Source organism: Martes martes (assembly GCF_963455335.1).
Source record: "Martes martes genome assembly, chromosome: 5".
Classification (NCBI taxonomy): domain Eukaryota; kingdom Metazoa; phylum Chordata; class Mammalia; order Carnivora; family Mustelidae; genus Martes; species Martes martes.
Window position 1 is genome coordinate 93,113,142 of NC_137892.1, and position 17,689 is coordinate 93,130,830.

Here is a 17,689-nt window from a genome sequence, read left to right on the forward strand (position 1 = left end):
CTTCTATCACATCCATAAAGTTTTTAGCTGCTATTTCTTCAATGTCTCTATTCTAGGCTCAATTTCTAAATTTCTATTTATAAAACACAAGTCAAACACGTTAGTGTCTCATTCTTTTTTCCGTAACTGTTCATCTCAGTAATAGTTTTCATTTCTGTCTTGCAGAACTTATTTGTAGATAATTATTTCTGCTCTGTCTTCTAGAACTATCTCCCCATTTACTAATTCTCTCTTCAGCTTTATCTTATATACTATTTAATTCAGTCACTGATTATTATTATTATTATTATTATTTTGAGAGAGAATGCTGTGCAGGCCCCTGAGTTGTAGCAGGGAGGGGCAGAGGGAGAGGGAGAGAAAATACTAAGCAGGCTCTACACCCAGCATGGAGCCCAACTTGGTGCTCGATCTCCCGACCCTGGGATCATGACCTGAGCCAAAATCAAGAATGGGACACTTAACCAACTGAGCCACTTGGGTCCCCCAATGAATTTTTAATTTCAGCTTTGAAACTTTTATTTCTAGAAGTCCTGTTGGGATTTTTTTTTTAATCTGCTTGGTTGTTCTTGATAATTTGTTTTCTCTTCATTTTCAAAATTTTCTTTAACTCTATTATACATAATAACATCTACTTGAATAATTTTTTTTCAGTTTTATTAAGGAATAAATGACACCTATAATTGTATATATTTAAGGTGTACAACCTGGTGATTTTATATCCCAATACATTGTGGAATAATTACCAGGTTTACCTGAATAATTCTAATAGTGGCAGTCTCTTATCATCTATTTCTGCCAGATTTTGAATCATTGTTCAGAAAGTCTACTTCTCTCCAGGGTTACTTAGGAACTTCTTCATGCTTTTGCTTAGTCTTTTTATGGTTTAAATTTTTTACATTTTTACTTTGATCCATTTGAAATTAATCCTGATACATAGTGTGAGATAGGGATTGACTTCATTTTGTTCCAGATGGTTACCCAGTTATCTCAACACAATCAATTCAATATCCCATCTTTTCCCTGGTGATCTGAGATGCTACCTTCACCACACATGAAATTTCTAGATATATTTAGGGCTATTTCTGGGCTTTATTTTCTGTTTCATTCGTCTGTCTAGTTACATACTTTATGTTTCTCATATTTGGTGGGTCTTTCATTGTCTTTATTTTCTTTAGTAAGTGATGTATACCAATGGTAAAACTCGCACCTCCCCACAGGACACACAGTAAGACCTGCATTTCCCTTTCTCCTCTTTTTCCTTACCCAGTTCTCCTCCCAGGAGACAGCGTTAATTTCTTATGTGTGTTCTGTATCTTTCTGAAGATACTTTTCTTCTCCCTTTTCATTTCAAAATAAATCTTAAAAATGAAATGCCAAGGACTAATGAATCAGGATAATGGGTACATGTGATCTCAGTGACTGACATTTATATTTGAGCCCGAATCTTGGTTGGGAGGATCTGGGGATTGCTGCTCTGCCCCGAACATCTCCCCAGAACCCCCAGGCCTCTCTGCCAACCCTGAGACCTGACTTGAGACTGTGAGCGGAGGCTTGCCTGGACCCTGGGCCTTCTTGGGGCTGCCTTCCCCTGGGATGACTGCTTTATAGTTCACACTGCCTGCCATGGAGCCTGAGCGTCGGCTCTAATACATGAAACCAGGCCAGTGCCTTGGAGAGCGTGCCCACACTTCCACCCTGAATCACGGTTTGAATGCTGCAGGGCCTGGTGTGCTCCTTTAGTGATCCATCTGCAATGACCTATTTGTGAAAGAGGTACCAGGCTCTGGCCAGGTGCAAGGTGCCATGTGGGCTGCTGAGGGTCGAAGGGATCAGTGTTCATTTCAACAGATCTGTAGTGAGGGTCTGTGGTGGGTCAGACCTGTCAGAGGCCATACTCCCGACCCCAGGGCTGGGAATGTGCCTTCCACACTTCTCCCTCAGCACCGTGAGCTCAGCTACCAGCACGAGGGCTCATGTTCTGCAGCTGCTTTGTAAGTAGTTTTTTGCTGAAGGATCAGAAGCTCAGAGGATGATGAATTTCAGGAGGACAGAATGTTGGTAATGGCAGATGCTGCCAGACGTTGATGAGATGGGAGCTGAACCTGCCCCCTGGATTTGTAAACGAAGCTGGATTTGGGTTGTGCTAATGACACCGGGGCACAGCCGGACCGGCTGGAGGAGAGGGAAGCGGCAGGGCACGCACGTGTGGGCGTGGGCGGCAAATGGGAAGGCAGGGGAACTTTATCAAGGACTGATCTCTCACCTCTGACGCAAAAGCCACTGAGGATGTCTCAGCTGTACCTTGAAAAGGAGAGGAAGCCAGGAGCCAGCCACCTGATTTAAATAGCAACATCCCAGGAGGGGTGCTAGCCGCACCCCAGGGTCTCTCTGTGGATGACTGGCAAGAATGATTTTAAAGCACCACTCACCTACTGAGAGGAGAAGTGATAAGAATTCTACAGGTATCTTCTCTCTTGCTGATATTTGAACAGAAAGATACCAACTAATAGAACATATTTATAGTTCTCTTGCTTTCTTTGCTTGCCTGAAGGCTTCTCTAGGTCTAGTCAACCCAGAATAAAACATGGTGAAAGCAAAAAGCCACTCCTTAGAGCTATAAATACACTGTAGCAAGAAGACAGACCCAAAGGGTATTAGCCACAGTCAGCCTCCCCGCCCCCCATCTCCCTGTCTGCCTCTCCCCACAGCCCCCTCCCGTGCTCGTTGCCAAGAAGATAACTGGGCCTCGCCTGAGATTTGCCATTTGCTGGGCTGCTCAGCCCGCCTACAGCTCTGACCCTGCCTCCCATCCCCCCTTCCTCAATGTCTTTACTCCTTCATTTCATATCCCAACTTCCTTTTGAGGCATGTGCCTTCCAACTGGTGGCCTGGAAGCATGTCTCCCTGGTACCTCAGAGGCCTGTGGTGGCGCCTGATGCTCAGGGGTCCTGTTGTGGGACTGCTGTCATCCCTGCGTATGCTGTGTAGAGTGGCCTTTATAGAAGACGTTTAGAGATGTCATCCACATTAGAAGGAGGCTCTTGTTTTGCCAGAGCTCACATTTCTTGTCTGTAGGACGGTGGGAACCGTGTGGGAACGCAGGGCCTCTGGGAAAGGCTGATCATAAGCCTCCCTTGCCATGGCTCTCCTGAGGGATGCCCCTTGTGGTAACTGGTGACTGAGGTAGTCTGTGGTCCACATTTGTGCGCAGCTTCTGTAAATCTGGGGGTTGACTGCTGGAAGTCAGCATCAGAAAATGAGGACACTTACCTTGAGCAGGGTCGGTTTCCTCGCCCTCCCACCTCCCCGCCAGGCCCTGGTGGTCCCTATTCCAGATGGAGAATGTGGCTTGTGGTTATGTTCGTTTGAGGGGCATGGGGGCCAGTGCTTTGAGTACTAGGCAGAGGCCGGTTGGTATAAGTAATGAAACGTCTGCCTTATTAGTGAGCACTTACTATGTGTCAGGCACTGGCTCACTGCTTTACATGTGGTAACACGTGGAATCCTCAAACTGCCTGTTTGGCCTAGAATGAGACTGGGGCTTAGTGCCTAAGAAATCTCTCTCTGCGAGGCCATTCTGCGTAATAACCCATCTTGAGAAGAGCGCCTCCTGCAGGCTCTCCTCAGGAGTGCAGGCCTTAGCTATTACCAGGAGAGCTGGGAGGCCAAGGCGGGGGGCGGTTTGCAGGTGCTCAGGGTCCCTAGGTCCACTTTGCATCTCCTGTGTCTCCAGTGGACATTGCGGGAGGATGCTAGGTGCCCAGTCCTGGAGGGCTGGCTTGGGTCCTCAGTGGAGCCACAGTCTGGCTGAGGTGACAAAGCCTCCTGAGTGGGGCAGACCCTGAGCAGTTGCAGGTGATGTGCGAGGGCTGGAGACAGTCTTGGGGTCTGGCCTGGGCAGAGGGGACAGGGGTCCTGCAGGGATGGGCCTGGAGGGACAAGGGGTCACTGACAGGAAGGAGATGGGTTTGAGCACATGAGGGCTGGTGGCTGTTGGCATGACATGTGCTGGGCCATAGAGAAGGGGCAGTCTGGTCAGTGCTGGGAGCGCTGGCTGCATCAGCAGCAGGACAAGTGAGGTTCTGGGGGAAAGGGGAGCCACAGAGTCCTCGGAGAGGGGAGGGTAGTGCCCTGTCCGCCATGAGGAGATTATATGGCTCAGCGGCACGGAGGATAGACTGGAGGGTTGATGGCTTTTTGCCGGATGTCCCTTCATCTTCCGTTTAGGGAAGAGGGGGACACAGCTTACAGCGGACTCGTGGCCCTCAGCCTTGGGAATCCACCTGGGCAGACAGGGCCAGCGCCTCCTCTGCTGTGACACACTCGTAATGCTCTTAAAGCAGTCATGAAAAGAACCTGAAAACTCCACATGCTCAGAACCCTTGTGAGGAGCAGGATTAAGCAGGCAGGGACAGATGTCAGGGCAGGAGGGCGACATAGTGTCTCAAAGGTGAGGGGGTGCACACACCGTAGTTGCCTCTTCTCATTCACACCGCGTTTTCATTTCTTACATTTTGAAAAGACATTGTGCACAAGGGAAACAGCACCAAAGAGGGTCAAGTGTCTCCCTCTGATGGAGTCCCCGATTCCACCCAGAGGAGGCACCAGGGCGCCCCATCTTGGGGAACACGGTCGCGAGTGCAGGGATAGGCGTCGCCTCCACCCCGCATACCAAGGCTGTCCGCCATACGCGCCTTCCTCCTCATTTTCCTCTGTAAAAGTCTATCTGGGAAATGGCACTGTGTCAGGGCTCTCTAAATGAGTTTCCTCTTTACATGACACTTTTCAAATCATTTCATTTCATCAGAGCTCTCTGAATGTCCATCTCTTCCTGAGAAGAGTTAAGAGCAAAGGGCTGTGATTTTCCAGATCCAAACAAACACACATACTAACCATTTCCTTGTAAATTAACAGTCCTTGAAAAGGAGTGAGTGGCGGGGCAGAGGGTCCTGCCCAGCTGTCAGCCAGGGCCTGGGGGAGAGCAGGTTTCTCTGGGGCCACCCCAGCATGGCGTCCTTCACCTTCCGTCCTGGGCCTTGACTCCTGCCATCTGGGCAGCTGGCTTTGGTTTTGCCTCTGCCCTGGCACACACCCCATGGGGGTCAGACGAAAGCCCCCGGCCCCATCCCAAGGCAAAGACCGCCTGTGGGGCTGCTCCGGGTGCTGCATTCTATCAAGGTAAGTCTGGCAGTCCCAAGGTTAATCGGGTTCAAGTGCATTTTTCAAACATATGTAAACTGTTAAGTGTAACAGCACAGAGTAGACTGTCAATGAGGAAACACCAGGTTTTCTGTGTTGCTTTTCTTCTCCTGGCTCTCACACACGTGAGAGCATCTATGCACTTAGCCAGCCCATTATTTTGATGGAGGAACCCAAGGAAAAGAAAGGATAGTTTTCTTCCCCAAGAAATCAAGCCTGGTTGGCTTTGCAAAAGACAAAGTGTGTGATCGTAGCCCCTGAAACAGCCGCTGACACCTATCCACCGTGGTAACCACGCAGCAGCTTGCCAAGTCAGGAATCCTCACCTGCCGGAAGGTGACCTCACAATCATCCCCCTTCCATAGAAAGGGCAAACACACCTCCGGTGTGTACTGGCACATCTTCAGCCAAGTGCGTGGGCTCGGATTCACACTGGGCTGTCTGACCGCAGACCCCAGCTCTGCCACGGCGCCCCAGGGGGTTGCCAAACCACCCCACCCCACCCCACCCCCGCCCGTCCGTCCCCGAAGACATACCAAGAAGGTGAGCTGACGGAGAAGTGCAGAAGACTCAGGGGGAAGACACGGGAAGTCTCTGCAGAAAGGGAAGGGACTCGAGCGCGGGGCTGGGGTGCTGGGGAAGAGGAAGGTAGTGTTGGTCAAGAATCCTCCCTCTTTTTTGTTAATGTGTAGAATGTAGATTTACTTACTTTTTACTTTGAAATCAGAAGAACAGCTTACTTTAGAAACTCCCAAATTACACTGCGTTTCTATCTTACTTCGAGACGTGGGGAAGGTGGGAGACTGGAGCAGATGCTCCTGGATTCTTAGGAGGGTCTGCAAGGTGGGCTTAACAGCAAGGGACAAGTGTGTGTTAGACTCCGAACATCTGCAGAAAAGCAACAGAAAGGCTTATTGTTACCAAATACCTTGTATCCTGTACACATACACACAATTGCTACTTTCTGTTACTGCTGTTTTTTTTTTTTTTTTTTTTTTTTCTCTTTGGAATCCCTGGCTCCTTTGAGGCCTAGGATGAGCAGACTGGAGAGCTTTGCTGTGGCCCATGAGTGAGGGCCTGGAGCCTTGGGTTGACAGGTCGGCGGGTTTCAGACTCTGCCGCTCATCTGAAAAGGTGAGATGTGGGGGCCGGTGGATTCTAGGTCCCCAGGGGAATTAGAGGAAAGTGCGGTGCAGTCAGGATGCAGGAAACTCTGAGCAGTCACTCCCCGATTGGGGTTGATTGGGTTAAGGCTTTCCAGAATGGTGTAAAACAGTTCTGAACTCCGTGAACTGCTGATGGAAGCCCGAGGAACTGAAAGAAATACAATAAACAGATTGCCTGTCATGTTGTTGGCTTTGTAGCAAATAGCTGTTTTCTCCTTGGGATTACATGAACATTTGCTTTCCTTTGATTTCTGGTTGTTCTTTTCAATCTCTTTTGTTAGGGGAGATGCTTCAAACAGCTCCGGGGAAGCCCCCGCCTTTTGCCTTTGCAAGGTTTGTGTTTAGAGTTTGGCGCAGCCTGCACACATCACCTGTTAGCTGTTAGGACTCTAATTCTGTAAGCCATGACTTCATCTCCCTCAAGGAAGATAGACGGAATGCTTCCCTCCAACAGATATGGTTCAGTTCAAGATGTTTGGGGTGGTTGGGGGAGGGAAGGGGAGGAAGACTAAGCCTTTGGTCTCTGGGTGAACTTGGAAAGGAGACCTGTCAAAGGTATTCACATTCAGACAGCTAGTCTGTAGCTGCAAGGCTGCCAAATAATGCCATTATTTACAGCTGTGGGAATTTTGTCAAGCAGCCTTAAAGCAGTCGTGCTCCGTGGGCCTGGGGAATGGTGGGCCCAGGGCTGTCTGTGCAGCGCCCGCTGCTCGGATTAGAGAATAAGGTCTCCTTGCTGGGCCTGGCCACTAGAGATGATGGATCTAGGGGCTCACTACTTGCCTGATGGGCCCTAGCCAGGAGTGGGAACAGGAGATATTGGGGTGTCTTGCAAGTTAGATCTTAAAAAAGATCTTTAAAATGAAAACGTAGCTCAAAAGCTGGCCAGTGTTGCTCACCATTTAACTTGGCCCCATGCAATGCTTATCATGGGGAACCTTACCGCACCTGCAGTCCTCTCCAGAGCCGAGCCCACATGCTTGGGGCCCCACACCTGTCCGTTGTTGGTCATTGGTAACAAAGCTATTCCTGTTGGGGGCCAGGAAGACCTGGCTTGAGCCGGTGGAGAACCTGGTGAGGGGTCTGTTTCTTCTTAACTGCTCTTGCCCAGTCTCCTCCTGTGGTTTCTTGCAGATTCTATTTGTTTTGGTTATAGCCCCCAGGGCCATGGCTCCTGAAAACTCCTTCCAAGGGAGGATCCCAGTAGTGAGCTCTGGAAATCGTGAAAAGGACTTGCATCTGTAGGTGTGGTGCTTTCCCGAGTCTTCTCTTTCCCAGGATCCTTTTCCCTTTAACCCAGGTGGTGAGGGGGGTAACAAAAAACTTTTTTTTTTTTTTAAGAGATGCATAAGTCCTTCCAAAATTCAAGATGAATTAGGTGCAGGAAACCCTCCCTTGTGGGAAGGCATGGGTTCCACGCAAGCTGAGGCAGAGCTGAAGCCGGCTCTGGTTCCCCAGGGCCATGGCCGGAACCATGTACAGCCCTGAGCCTGGTCTTCCATGATCCTGCTGTTGCTGTCACTCGCAAGGGTGAGGATCAGTTACAAGGAAGGGAAGTGAATGAGGAAGTTCCTTCGGGGGCCTGTGCCCTGCCCCTGTTCCTCAAAGCCAGCACCCTCTGCCCCTACAGAGTCAAGGGGATCTGTTCCAACCTGACGAGCAGCTGGCGTTGCCTGCCTCCCCTCTCCCCCTGCAGCAGGCAGCCCTCTCCTGGCCAGGAAAGCCCCCTTGTGATGGCTGATGCCGAAACGGGCCCAAGGACGAGAGGGTGGGCGCTCATGAAGACTTGGCCAGGGCTCAGTTAGTGCTCTGGCTTCCTGCCTTTGTTCGCTGTCAGATGAGGCCTACATCTTTCGAGGCTGCTTAAACTGCCCCAGCTCTCTGCCAGCTGCCATGTACCCGGGAGACAGATGGGCGTGGAACATGCTTCTCATCTCACCTCTGAGGTGCTTGTCTCGCATGTGTCCCTTGACAAAGGAGTTGCTATGGTAACTACTCTCTGAAAAACATGCAGGAGTAAACAAGATCAAGCTCTTGCTCAACTAGCTGCAGCGTGAATCTGTGCCCTACTTAGTTGTTCCCACCTGACAACCCCTCCCCACAGGTGGAACTGAGGGCCCACCCTTGGGCGGTAGAGGGTGGGAGGGCCAGTCCTCTGGGCATGCGCAGATGGAAGGCAGGCTGGGATTTGTGGGGAGAGAAGAGCTGTGAATTTTCTTGCTCCTTGGTGAGACAGGCAGAGGAATGAGAACCCCCCCGCCCCCAGCTCTTAGCAAGAAGCTGCAGTGCTCCTCATCCCACTGGATACACCTGCCCCTCAGGGTCACTCCCACGTGGATACAGGCTGAATGAACAGTAGGTGAGTGCACCCCTTGAGATTCCCAAGTGGAGTCACTCTGCCCATTGAGGTTTCAGCCACAGAGTAAGAGCCTGGGGGCTGGGCCGGTGGTGGGGGAAGAAAAGTTCTTGGAAGTGAGGGGAAGCTGCTGGAGAATTGATCTCCAGAATTCTGAGCCGTGTGGAGCTACTCACAGGCCACTGCTGTGCTTTATATCCTTGTGTCACAGGCTGCCTGTGTCCCACCCAAAGGAGCGGCGCAAGGCCACTCAGAGTTATGGTGACCCCTTCCCACCTCCCCGGACTCCTTGTCCATCATCACATCCTCACCTGCACACCCAAAAGTTAAAGGAGCAGTGCCTAAAATAAGACCACAGGTCTCCCCATGGTGGCCACTGCCCCTTCTCTTGGGAAGAGCCTTTCACTACCACTCCTGGCGGGAGGAAGAAACAAGTCATGTCCCCTTTCCAGGGAAGCCATAATTTCACAGGGGTGGGCTTAGGGCACCATAGTGGGTCTCTGCCTAATGCAGGCCGCGTAAAGCGTTCTTGGCACCTTATGGGGGAAAGGTTGTAAAGACTCCTTCTGTACATTCTGGCCCTGCAGGTACTGTTTGCCCCATGTTTCCCTGTGGCCCCAGAAAGCAGGGCATGGTGAGGAGGTGCAGGGATGGTGGGGACCAGGAGGAATGCCGGCTAAGCTACTGCTCTGGTACCAGCTGTTCCTCTTTGAGCTTCTCGCTGCTTGGGCTCCCCCCAGAGACAGCTCTGGCCAGCTCTCCTTTACCCTAGAGTCTGCTCGCATCAGCTGAGGCTCCTACGGGAGCTTCCTCCCCAGCCGTGGGCAGGACCAGAGTGTTGCAGGTGTCGTGCCTCCTCCAGGAGTGGAGGAGGAAGAAGCTCAAGCTTGGGCCCATTTCTGTATCATGGCACGTGGGGCTTAGGGTCCCTTGGGCCTCCCAGGACCCCTTTCCTGCTTGGCTGAGGTATGTCCATCTCTGCTGGGCATTGGAGCCCACTGCCACCATCATGTACAGGGAAGCCTCAGCTAAACTGGCAGGTGGGCTCTCTTCCCCACCATCTGCCCTCAGCTGTGGGGGGAACAGCCCCATTGAGATTAATGCTTAAGGGTGGGAAATGTGCTGGTTCTCATCAGGTCCTCATGGGGCCTCACTGTAGTGATTCTCAAATGGGAAATTCAAGGTGAGGGGCTCTGGCCTGGGAGCATCAAGTAGGTAGGGGTCTCGTTGTGTCTCTGGGTGTGGGGGGATGTATCTTCAGTGACGCAATTACTGAGTTTCTGAGTTCCTGCCTTGGGTTCCAGGTGGAAACTTGTTCAGGCTGTGGCTAGTTTTCCACTGCTCCCAGGAGGAGAGTTTGTGTGAGGAGCCAGGCCTTTTTTCAGTATTTTATGCCCTAGTTACCGCCCTGGGTCCAGCAGCTAGCCCTCCTTCATGTGGACCATGGAATATCATAAAGTTTAAGCACAGGACCTGTTCCCCACTTATTTTACAATGATTTTGAGTTCTGACTTTGCTGGAGATCTCTAGTATTGATAACATAACCCAGAATACTAGAAATTCTTCAGTACCCAGAGGGGGTCCGTCCTGAGCCGGGCCCACAGGGTAGTGGTCATAGGCAGGGCCGTGGCCTGGGCAGAATTGCAGACATGGGGGAGGGGAGTGTAAGATACGTTCCAGGATAGTCTGGGTTTAGAAAATGAGGGAGCGATGTTGACATTGTCCAATAGAACTGTGCTGTGGAGGAGAAAAAACTCTTTTGCCAAGGGCACTAGCAATTTCGGCCCATGTTGGGAGGAATGGAAGCACCATCACCCTGTCTGGAGAGGGTTTGTCCTGAAAGACGGGCACATGAACCCGAGCACCAATGAGGGTCTGGGCTTCTAGCTGTCTAGTATGTAAAATGTTTTACAGTGCTGGGCTGCCTGGGTGGCCCAGTCAGTTAAGCCTCTGCCTTTGGCTCAAGTCATGATCCCAGGGTCCTGGGATTGAGTTGGCTCCCTGCTCAGCGGGGATTTTGCTTCTCCCTGTGCCCCACCCCTACTTGTGTGTGTGCTTTCTCTGTCTCTCAAAAAAATAGAATCTTATAGTTCCACAGTGTCAAGCATACACAATGCTGAAAGAGGAACACTCTGATTGCACACCTAGATTTAATAGCACTTAGCGCATCACCACATTTACTCCGTGGAGTTGGTTGTGATTATTTGAGAGTAAATTGCAGACGTCAAGATCCTTCACCTGCAAGTACATACTCATGTATCTCCTGTAGAGAACATGGTTCTCTACAGAGTAGTGACATTACGGTCACTCCCAATAAGATTAATAATCCTTTAGTATCTAATACCAGTCTGTGTTCAGATCTCAGTTTTGTCCAGAATGACTTGTAGAGCTCTCTCTCATTCTCTCTCTCTCTCTCTCTCTTTTTTTTTTTTTTTTTTTTGTAATCAGCATCCCATCAAGCATTAATAGGTTTGACACGCTGCGTTTGGCTGTTAGGCCTCTTCGGCCTCTTCTACTGCATCCTACCTCTTTTGGTTTATGTTCTTGGGATGTTGACTTGGTGGAGTCCCGTCCTACCCTTTTATTTCTGAGTCTGAATGTGTAGGTGTTCAATGTTGAACCCCGACAGGACCCAGTACTCAGAAAGCAGAGCTCCCTCTAGGGCCACACTGCGGGGTGCCCGTTCTGGGGAACAGGGTCACCTATCCACTCCCCCACTTCTTACTGGGGTACCTTCAGCTGGTCCCTTCTCTCTCCACCTCCATGTTTACATATCCCAAACAAAGGGGACGGAGTGGAGGGGCCTCCTGGGCCCACTGAGCACATCTGCAACTAGCCGACTCAGCTCCAGGTGTGGCAGGGCAGAGTGCCTGCAGCTTCATGCCTTGGGGGTAGCTGTTTCCTGAGGCCGCTCCGTGCCCAGGGCCATGAACGTGGGGCCTGGGAGGATGCCTGAGGTCCCCTGACACTCTAACATGACCAGTGTTCTCCCCCTCTGCTCCCTGCAGCTGAGATTCTGGAACTGGCGGGCAATGCTGCAAGAGACAACAAGAAGGGACGGGTCACACCCCGGCACATCCTGCTGGCCGTGGCCAACGACGAGGAGCTGAATCAGGTATGGGTGCTTCTCTCCCTCCCCTGCCAGATGCTTGGGTGGGCAGTCCCCCTGCCCGAGAAACACAGGGAGGTTGGTGTTTAGCTGGCTGTCAGAGGTGTGCTCTGCATTTTGGACTATTAGCAGCTTCTCTAACCTCCCCCCTCCCCCATGCGTCCCATGCCAGTTTTTCCTTGAGGCTTTATTTGAGGATGGGAGGGAATGCATCAAGGTATTTGGCTCTCCCTGGAGGAAAGGTAGTGAAGTTCCACTGGAGCGAGGGACTGAGGCCTTGCTCCCTTGTATAGCAAGCCTGGGTCCCATCAGCATCCTTGGAGATGCCCTGGAGGAAGGAGCTCGATGGAGCAAAGCAAGAATGTGAATGGGCAGGGCAGACTTCTTGAAGGTCAGGGACCTGGTGGACAGGCTAACCATCTGCTACTTTGATTTTCCTGCAAGCTGCTAAAAGGAGTCACCATAGCCAGCGGGGGAGTGTTACCAAACATCCACCCAGAGTTGCTAGCAAAGAAACGAGGATCCAAAGGGAAGTTGGAAGCCATCATCACACCACCCCCAGCCAAAAAGGCCAAGTCTCCATCCCAGAAGAAGCCTGTGTCTAAGAAAGCAGGAGGCAAGAAAGGGGCCCGGAAATCCAAGGTACGCGATGGGCCAAGACTGTGTGGGTTGGGTCAGGACAAGTGCATGCAGGTGAGGTCCAGAGTGGCTCCCTCCTGCTGTGGGTCTTATCCAGGGACGAAGGAGGAACCTGCATGGGAGCTCTCGCAGAGAGGCTAGCCCAGCTCCAGCGGCCAGAATCTGAGCAAAACCCGCATTCCTGCAGGCAAGGGGGATGTGTGGAGGAGGCCGGGGCAGATAGCCCCAGGCTGCAAGGACCCCATTCCTGGCCCTCGAGGGAGAGGCTCACACCTCTGCGGAGGGACCTGGGTATGCCGGAGTTTTCCTGTGCTGGAGCAGCTGCCATCGAGTCCTACCTAAAGGCACTGGCTGCCTCCTTGCCTCCGATGCTCTCAGAACTCTGACTGTGTTGTCTGCATGTCCTCCTCTGAGCATCTTTGAGGGAGAATGGTTCAGACAGTTCGCTCTTCAGAGTGGTTGCCTTGTTAAGGAAGAAAACAGATGCGTTATTCAGACGCTCATGCCAGACCCAGCTTGGCCGGAGATGAGGTTCCAGGTGCTGATGTTTTTGTGGCAGGCGAAGCGTTCTCAGGGTGGGGCCTAACGTCTTCATGGGGGTGGGGGAGACAGACCAGCTAATCCCCAGCCCCGATCCTCACAGTAGAGGAGCTGCAGCCCACCCTCGGGAGGTCTGGGTGTGTGGGGGTTTGCACCCCCCCTTGTCTCAGCATCGGCGGGAGGCCCCAAAGCACCTGAAGCACATGTTCCGTGTTCCTTCCTCCCTGGACCCGGCCTCTGGGCTTCTTGTCACAGCCTCCGGGGCCAACCAGCTAGTGACTGGGCAGTCAGAGCTCCTCCTTAACAAAATGGAATCTTAAGCTATCCTGCTGTGTCCTGGGGCACCCCCTCAGGTGTGAGCCTTCTGGTCTCCAGCCAGACTAGGAAGAAATTTCCTCTGGCAGAAGGTGAGCTGCCTGTTTTGTGAAACCCTCAGTAGTAGTTCCTTGGAGAAGCCTTGTGGGTCAGATGCCATGTCGGCATGTTCTTCCCACCAGAACCCAAAGCCTTTGGCCTGATGAGATGGGGAGGACACCCACCAGGCCAGGCTGCAGGAGCACTGCCCCTGCGCCCCACTCCTTCCACCCCCCCAGCATGTACCCTGCTCTGAATGGGTCCACAGAGCAGGCCTCTGGCCCCCAACTTCCGTCTACCCTGTTGCCCATCCTTTGGTAGTTGAGGTGGATGCGGCTGTACTTTTTGTCCGTGCTGCTGGGTATGAACAAATGCTTCCCCGAAAACACAAAAATCTGAATTCGTCTTGTCCGCAGGCCACCGCCCTGACCCACCCCACCTAGCTGAGAATCAGGCCCAGCTCTCTGAGAGGGAAACCCGTTACTGAAGAGTGTCCTGGAAGCTCTTTCCAGGCAGTTACACTCCACTCAGCTCCCAGGTCCTAGGGGAGGCTCATGGTCAGGCGGGGATGTCGCAGAATGCTCCATTACTCGTTCCTGCCGAGTATAAAATGAGCAGTTTGAACTGTTTCTGTCTCCCCTTTCAACATTCACATTTGTGGGGAGGAGCAGGATGACAGGGAAGGCAGGGGCAAAGCGCCTGTGCATGCCTTTCTAAACGTTAAAAGAGACGATGAAGATGCCAAGACCATCATCTCTGGATCACGGGCCCCAGGGAGCTGGCTGCCCACAGAGCAGGGCGCTTGGTGCTTGGCTTAGTGTTCCTCCAGCTGTGGCCCGAGCGTGGCCCTTGTTCGTGTGGACCCGCTGCTCGTTGACTTCAGAGCAGCCCCTCTAACTGTGTGCCCTGGGCAACCCTAGGCTGAACCCTGCTCCCGTCACCCCGGTCTTCCCCTAGTAGTTACTGCCTGACGGCTTTCTGGCCTTCCCACTTTACCAAACACTAGGAATGCTGTTTTTTTCTTTCTGGACTGGAAATGAAGGGGGTGTGTGTGTGTGTCTTTAGCTCTAGTAGCTATATTTGGAACTCACTGTTTCTAATAACCATATGCCAATAATCACTCAAACACTCAGCTTTCCCCTTGATTACAAAAGCAGGAAGTCTGTTATGGTGGTCTGTTTTTCTTCCACACAATAAAACACATTGTCTGCTTACTGTACCAGTATTTGGCTAACATTAAACCCTAGGGGAAGCTGAAATTGGAACCGTGAACAGCTAATTTTCAAAACATTTGTTTAATGTAAATTGTGGTGTCAGCTCCCAGAAACAGCAGAAAACCTGCATCTCTAGGTTTAAGTGGAATGTTCTGAAAATAACCTTTCCAGAGACATGCAGAGAAAGCCTTAGTAACATGCTAAAGCACTTGGAGGAAAAGGGAGTTGGTATTTTTCAAGTGTCAACACTTGAATTCCAAATCATAATTTTTCCCCCAATTCAATGTAATTGGGAGGTTTTGAAAGTCTCCAGTTGTGACAGCTGAGTCAGCTATCATGGATCCAGGGAGAGGAGGCCACAAAACCCACTGGGACTGGGAGTCCAGGGCCCTGATGGTGCCATGGGGCTCTGCCTGCCTGCCTGGGTGGCCTCAGGCAAGTCTTTGCCTCAGTTTACCCCCTCCCATAAAATGATGGCATCCATTCCAACCTCACATTTCAATGCTTGAATATGTGCACCGTGTTTCTGACTAGGTAGCACGTGTAAGGGTGGGAATGGTTCAAAGGAGGATGCTGTAAGAGCTCTCACCATAGGCCCCTGCCACTTTGCCTCCCCAGAGTGGTCTCCGTAATGTTGATGTACCTTTCAGAAAGTCTATGCATGGAAAAGCATAGAGATCTGTAAAGCCCTCCTCATTGTCCCTGCCTTTAAATATAAATACACATAAAAGATGTTACCCCCCCATTTCGGCAGGGTGGCACAGTGGTGAGGGGTGCCGGCTTGCTGGGCTTTGTGTTCTAATTCGGCCATTTTCTAGCCGTGTGACCTTAGGAAGTGACTGAGTTACTCTGGTGTCATGGTCTCCTCATCAGTGGAATGGAGCTCAAACATAGGGCTTGGGAGCCTGAGGAGAGAACGCCGTGGCATCCTTACAGTGGTGCCTGGCACACAGCTTTGCCGCTGCTCTTACTCCCTTGCTCTTCCGCAGCACTCAGTAGAGAGCTGGCTCTGGAATATTCCATGGTGTGGTTCTAGTGCCCTAGACAGGAAGCACCACCATCCTCACCAGGTCTCTGTGAATGCACTTGCCGTTGTTCTGAGCATTCCGACCGGATCGTATGTAGGTGTCTGTGCTCATGGGTCTGCAGGACAAGGTCCCCAACGGGAACGTTCTGAGGCAGACAGATTTCTGGTGACTGTTGCTCACCTAGAGAGCGTCTGAGCCCATTCAGAAATTTCAGACTCTGCCTCCTCCTCTTAATAGCGAACACCAAAGTTGTTGAAAGAAGATGCCTCCATTCGATCGATAGTCATCGCCCCTGCACATGCTCCTTGTTCCTCTTGCTCCTGGGGGTACGGCAGTGAACACAGGCCCTTGCTGAGCTTTGGCCTAGTGAGGGGGTCAGAGTCCTTACAGGGGTGTGGGGAGGAGGGTGCCGTGACAGAAACACCACAGGGACCCCAGAGGTGGCGTTACCCTCAGAGGCCGTTGGGTGAGGCTTCTACTGGTCAGGTGGCACTGGAAGAGAGGCCTGTGAGAGGAGGGTATAGGGGGTTCAAGTGACTGACGGTAGAGCGCTTGTGGCAGAGGAGCAGCCAGCCTGCCTGCTTCCTCTCAGAGAGCACCCAACAGGATTTGGATGTGAGGTTCCTGACGTTTCCATAACTCGCACACCTCTGGCAGCTGGAGGGTCTAGAAACCCTTCTTAAGATTAGGTTTTCCAATGTATAAAATCCTGAAGATTCGAAGGAAGCCATTTAGGCTTCAGTCTTCCAGGTTAAGACCCCTTGTCAGAAAGATCTCTGAGAGCCATAGGATAATCTCCAAGAAGACCGTTTTTGCCAAAAATCTGGATTAAAAAATTCTCTCACCTAGGATTTTTCTGATTTCTTTGTTTCCTTTTTTTTTTTTTAAAGTTTTTATTTTAATCCCAGTTGGTTAACATATGGCATTATCTCAGTCTCAGGTGTACAATATAGTGATTCAGTCTCACCTAGGACTTTTCAAACAAACTCGCAAAACCTCCCAACTGAACTCCACCCCCATGTGGAAATCACCCCCTGAATCGTGAAGATAGGCTTGCTCCTCGCTGCCTGGCAGGAAGCCCATGATGAGTTTAGTAGGATGTCTGTTTCTTTTTTGAGAAATAAATATTTAAACTGAAAATTGAATGATGAATGTTTGGGAAAGGGATGCCAAAGAAAGACATTGGTTCTTGTGAGAAGCTGCCATCCTTGCAAAATCTTACTGGCCTTTTAATGAGATTCCTAGCAGGTCAGACATCCGGGTACAAGAGCTCGGGCAGAGGTCACCTCAGGTTGATGATTTCGCATAAGGCTCTTTGCACACTCAGCCCTGCCTGTTCTTAAATAGGTCTCCCCCTGACTCTGATTGAAGAGGTGTGTGCTGTTCAGAATGAAGCTGGGTGCAGGTATGATATATGGGAGCATGTGGATTTGTACAACAGTATGTAATTCCCCAAAGTCAATCCTTTTGGAGATTGACAAAGAGTATTACTTGTTAGCTTTTTCCCCTCCTGCCAGGATCTGAAAAAAATCTACCACCTGCTGTCACTATTTCATAAAATGGTATTTGAATCCAAAAGGCTGGGCAGAGAAGTAATCCCTGACTACAGGCTTTATGTAAAGCTTAGGGGAACAGTTACTGTGATTTGAATGTAGTGACTTCTCAGGAGGCATCTGAGTGCACCTCAGCTACCCTGTCGTGGGCTGGGATCCTCTCACGCAAGAGACTCAGCTTGTGTGCCAAGTAGCCAGACTGGAGAGAACTGGGAAGGAATGGCTTGTCTTATACAGACAGGTTTTGGCAGCTTTCTCTCGAGGCCACTGGTTTATCAGATCTCCCAGCTTAGACTCCGTTTTCCTACAAGGAATCGAAGGGAGAGGGAAGTTAAGCAGCACGCTCTAGTAGTCAGTAGTAGAACTGACTACTAGATCACATGCAGAATTTCAGAGCCCAGACTTCAGGCCCCTCATGTGTTCTGTGACCATGGACCCTTTACTTGCCTTGGCAGAGCCCCTCTGTTCTACAGGTGGAGGGCTGACAGCTCTCTGCTGGAGGCAAGTGGGGCCAACAGCTTACAAACATTT

The 17,689-nt window shown here is 51.1% G+C and overlaps 1 protein-coding gene across 5 annotated transcripts in view; it reads left to right on the forward strand.

Moving 5' to 3' along the window:
- The window catches only part of MACROH2A1 (macroH2A.1 histone), a 73,171-nt gene that overhangs the window by 19,048 nt on the left and 36,434 nt on the right, over nt 1-17,689 (forward strand). For all 5 annotated transcript variants that reach the window (XM_080804751.1, XM_080804753.1, XM_080804752.1 and 2 more), the window contains exons 3-4: nt 11,730-11,836; nt 12,275-12,472. In XM_080804751.1, coding sequence (XP_080660877.1) covers nt 11,730-11,836; nt 12,275-12,472 — 305 coding nt within the window. The remainder of the gene's footprint in view (nt 1-11,729; nt 11,837-12,274; nt 12,473-17,689) is intronic.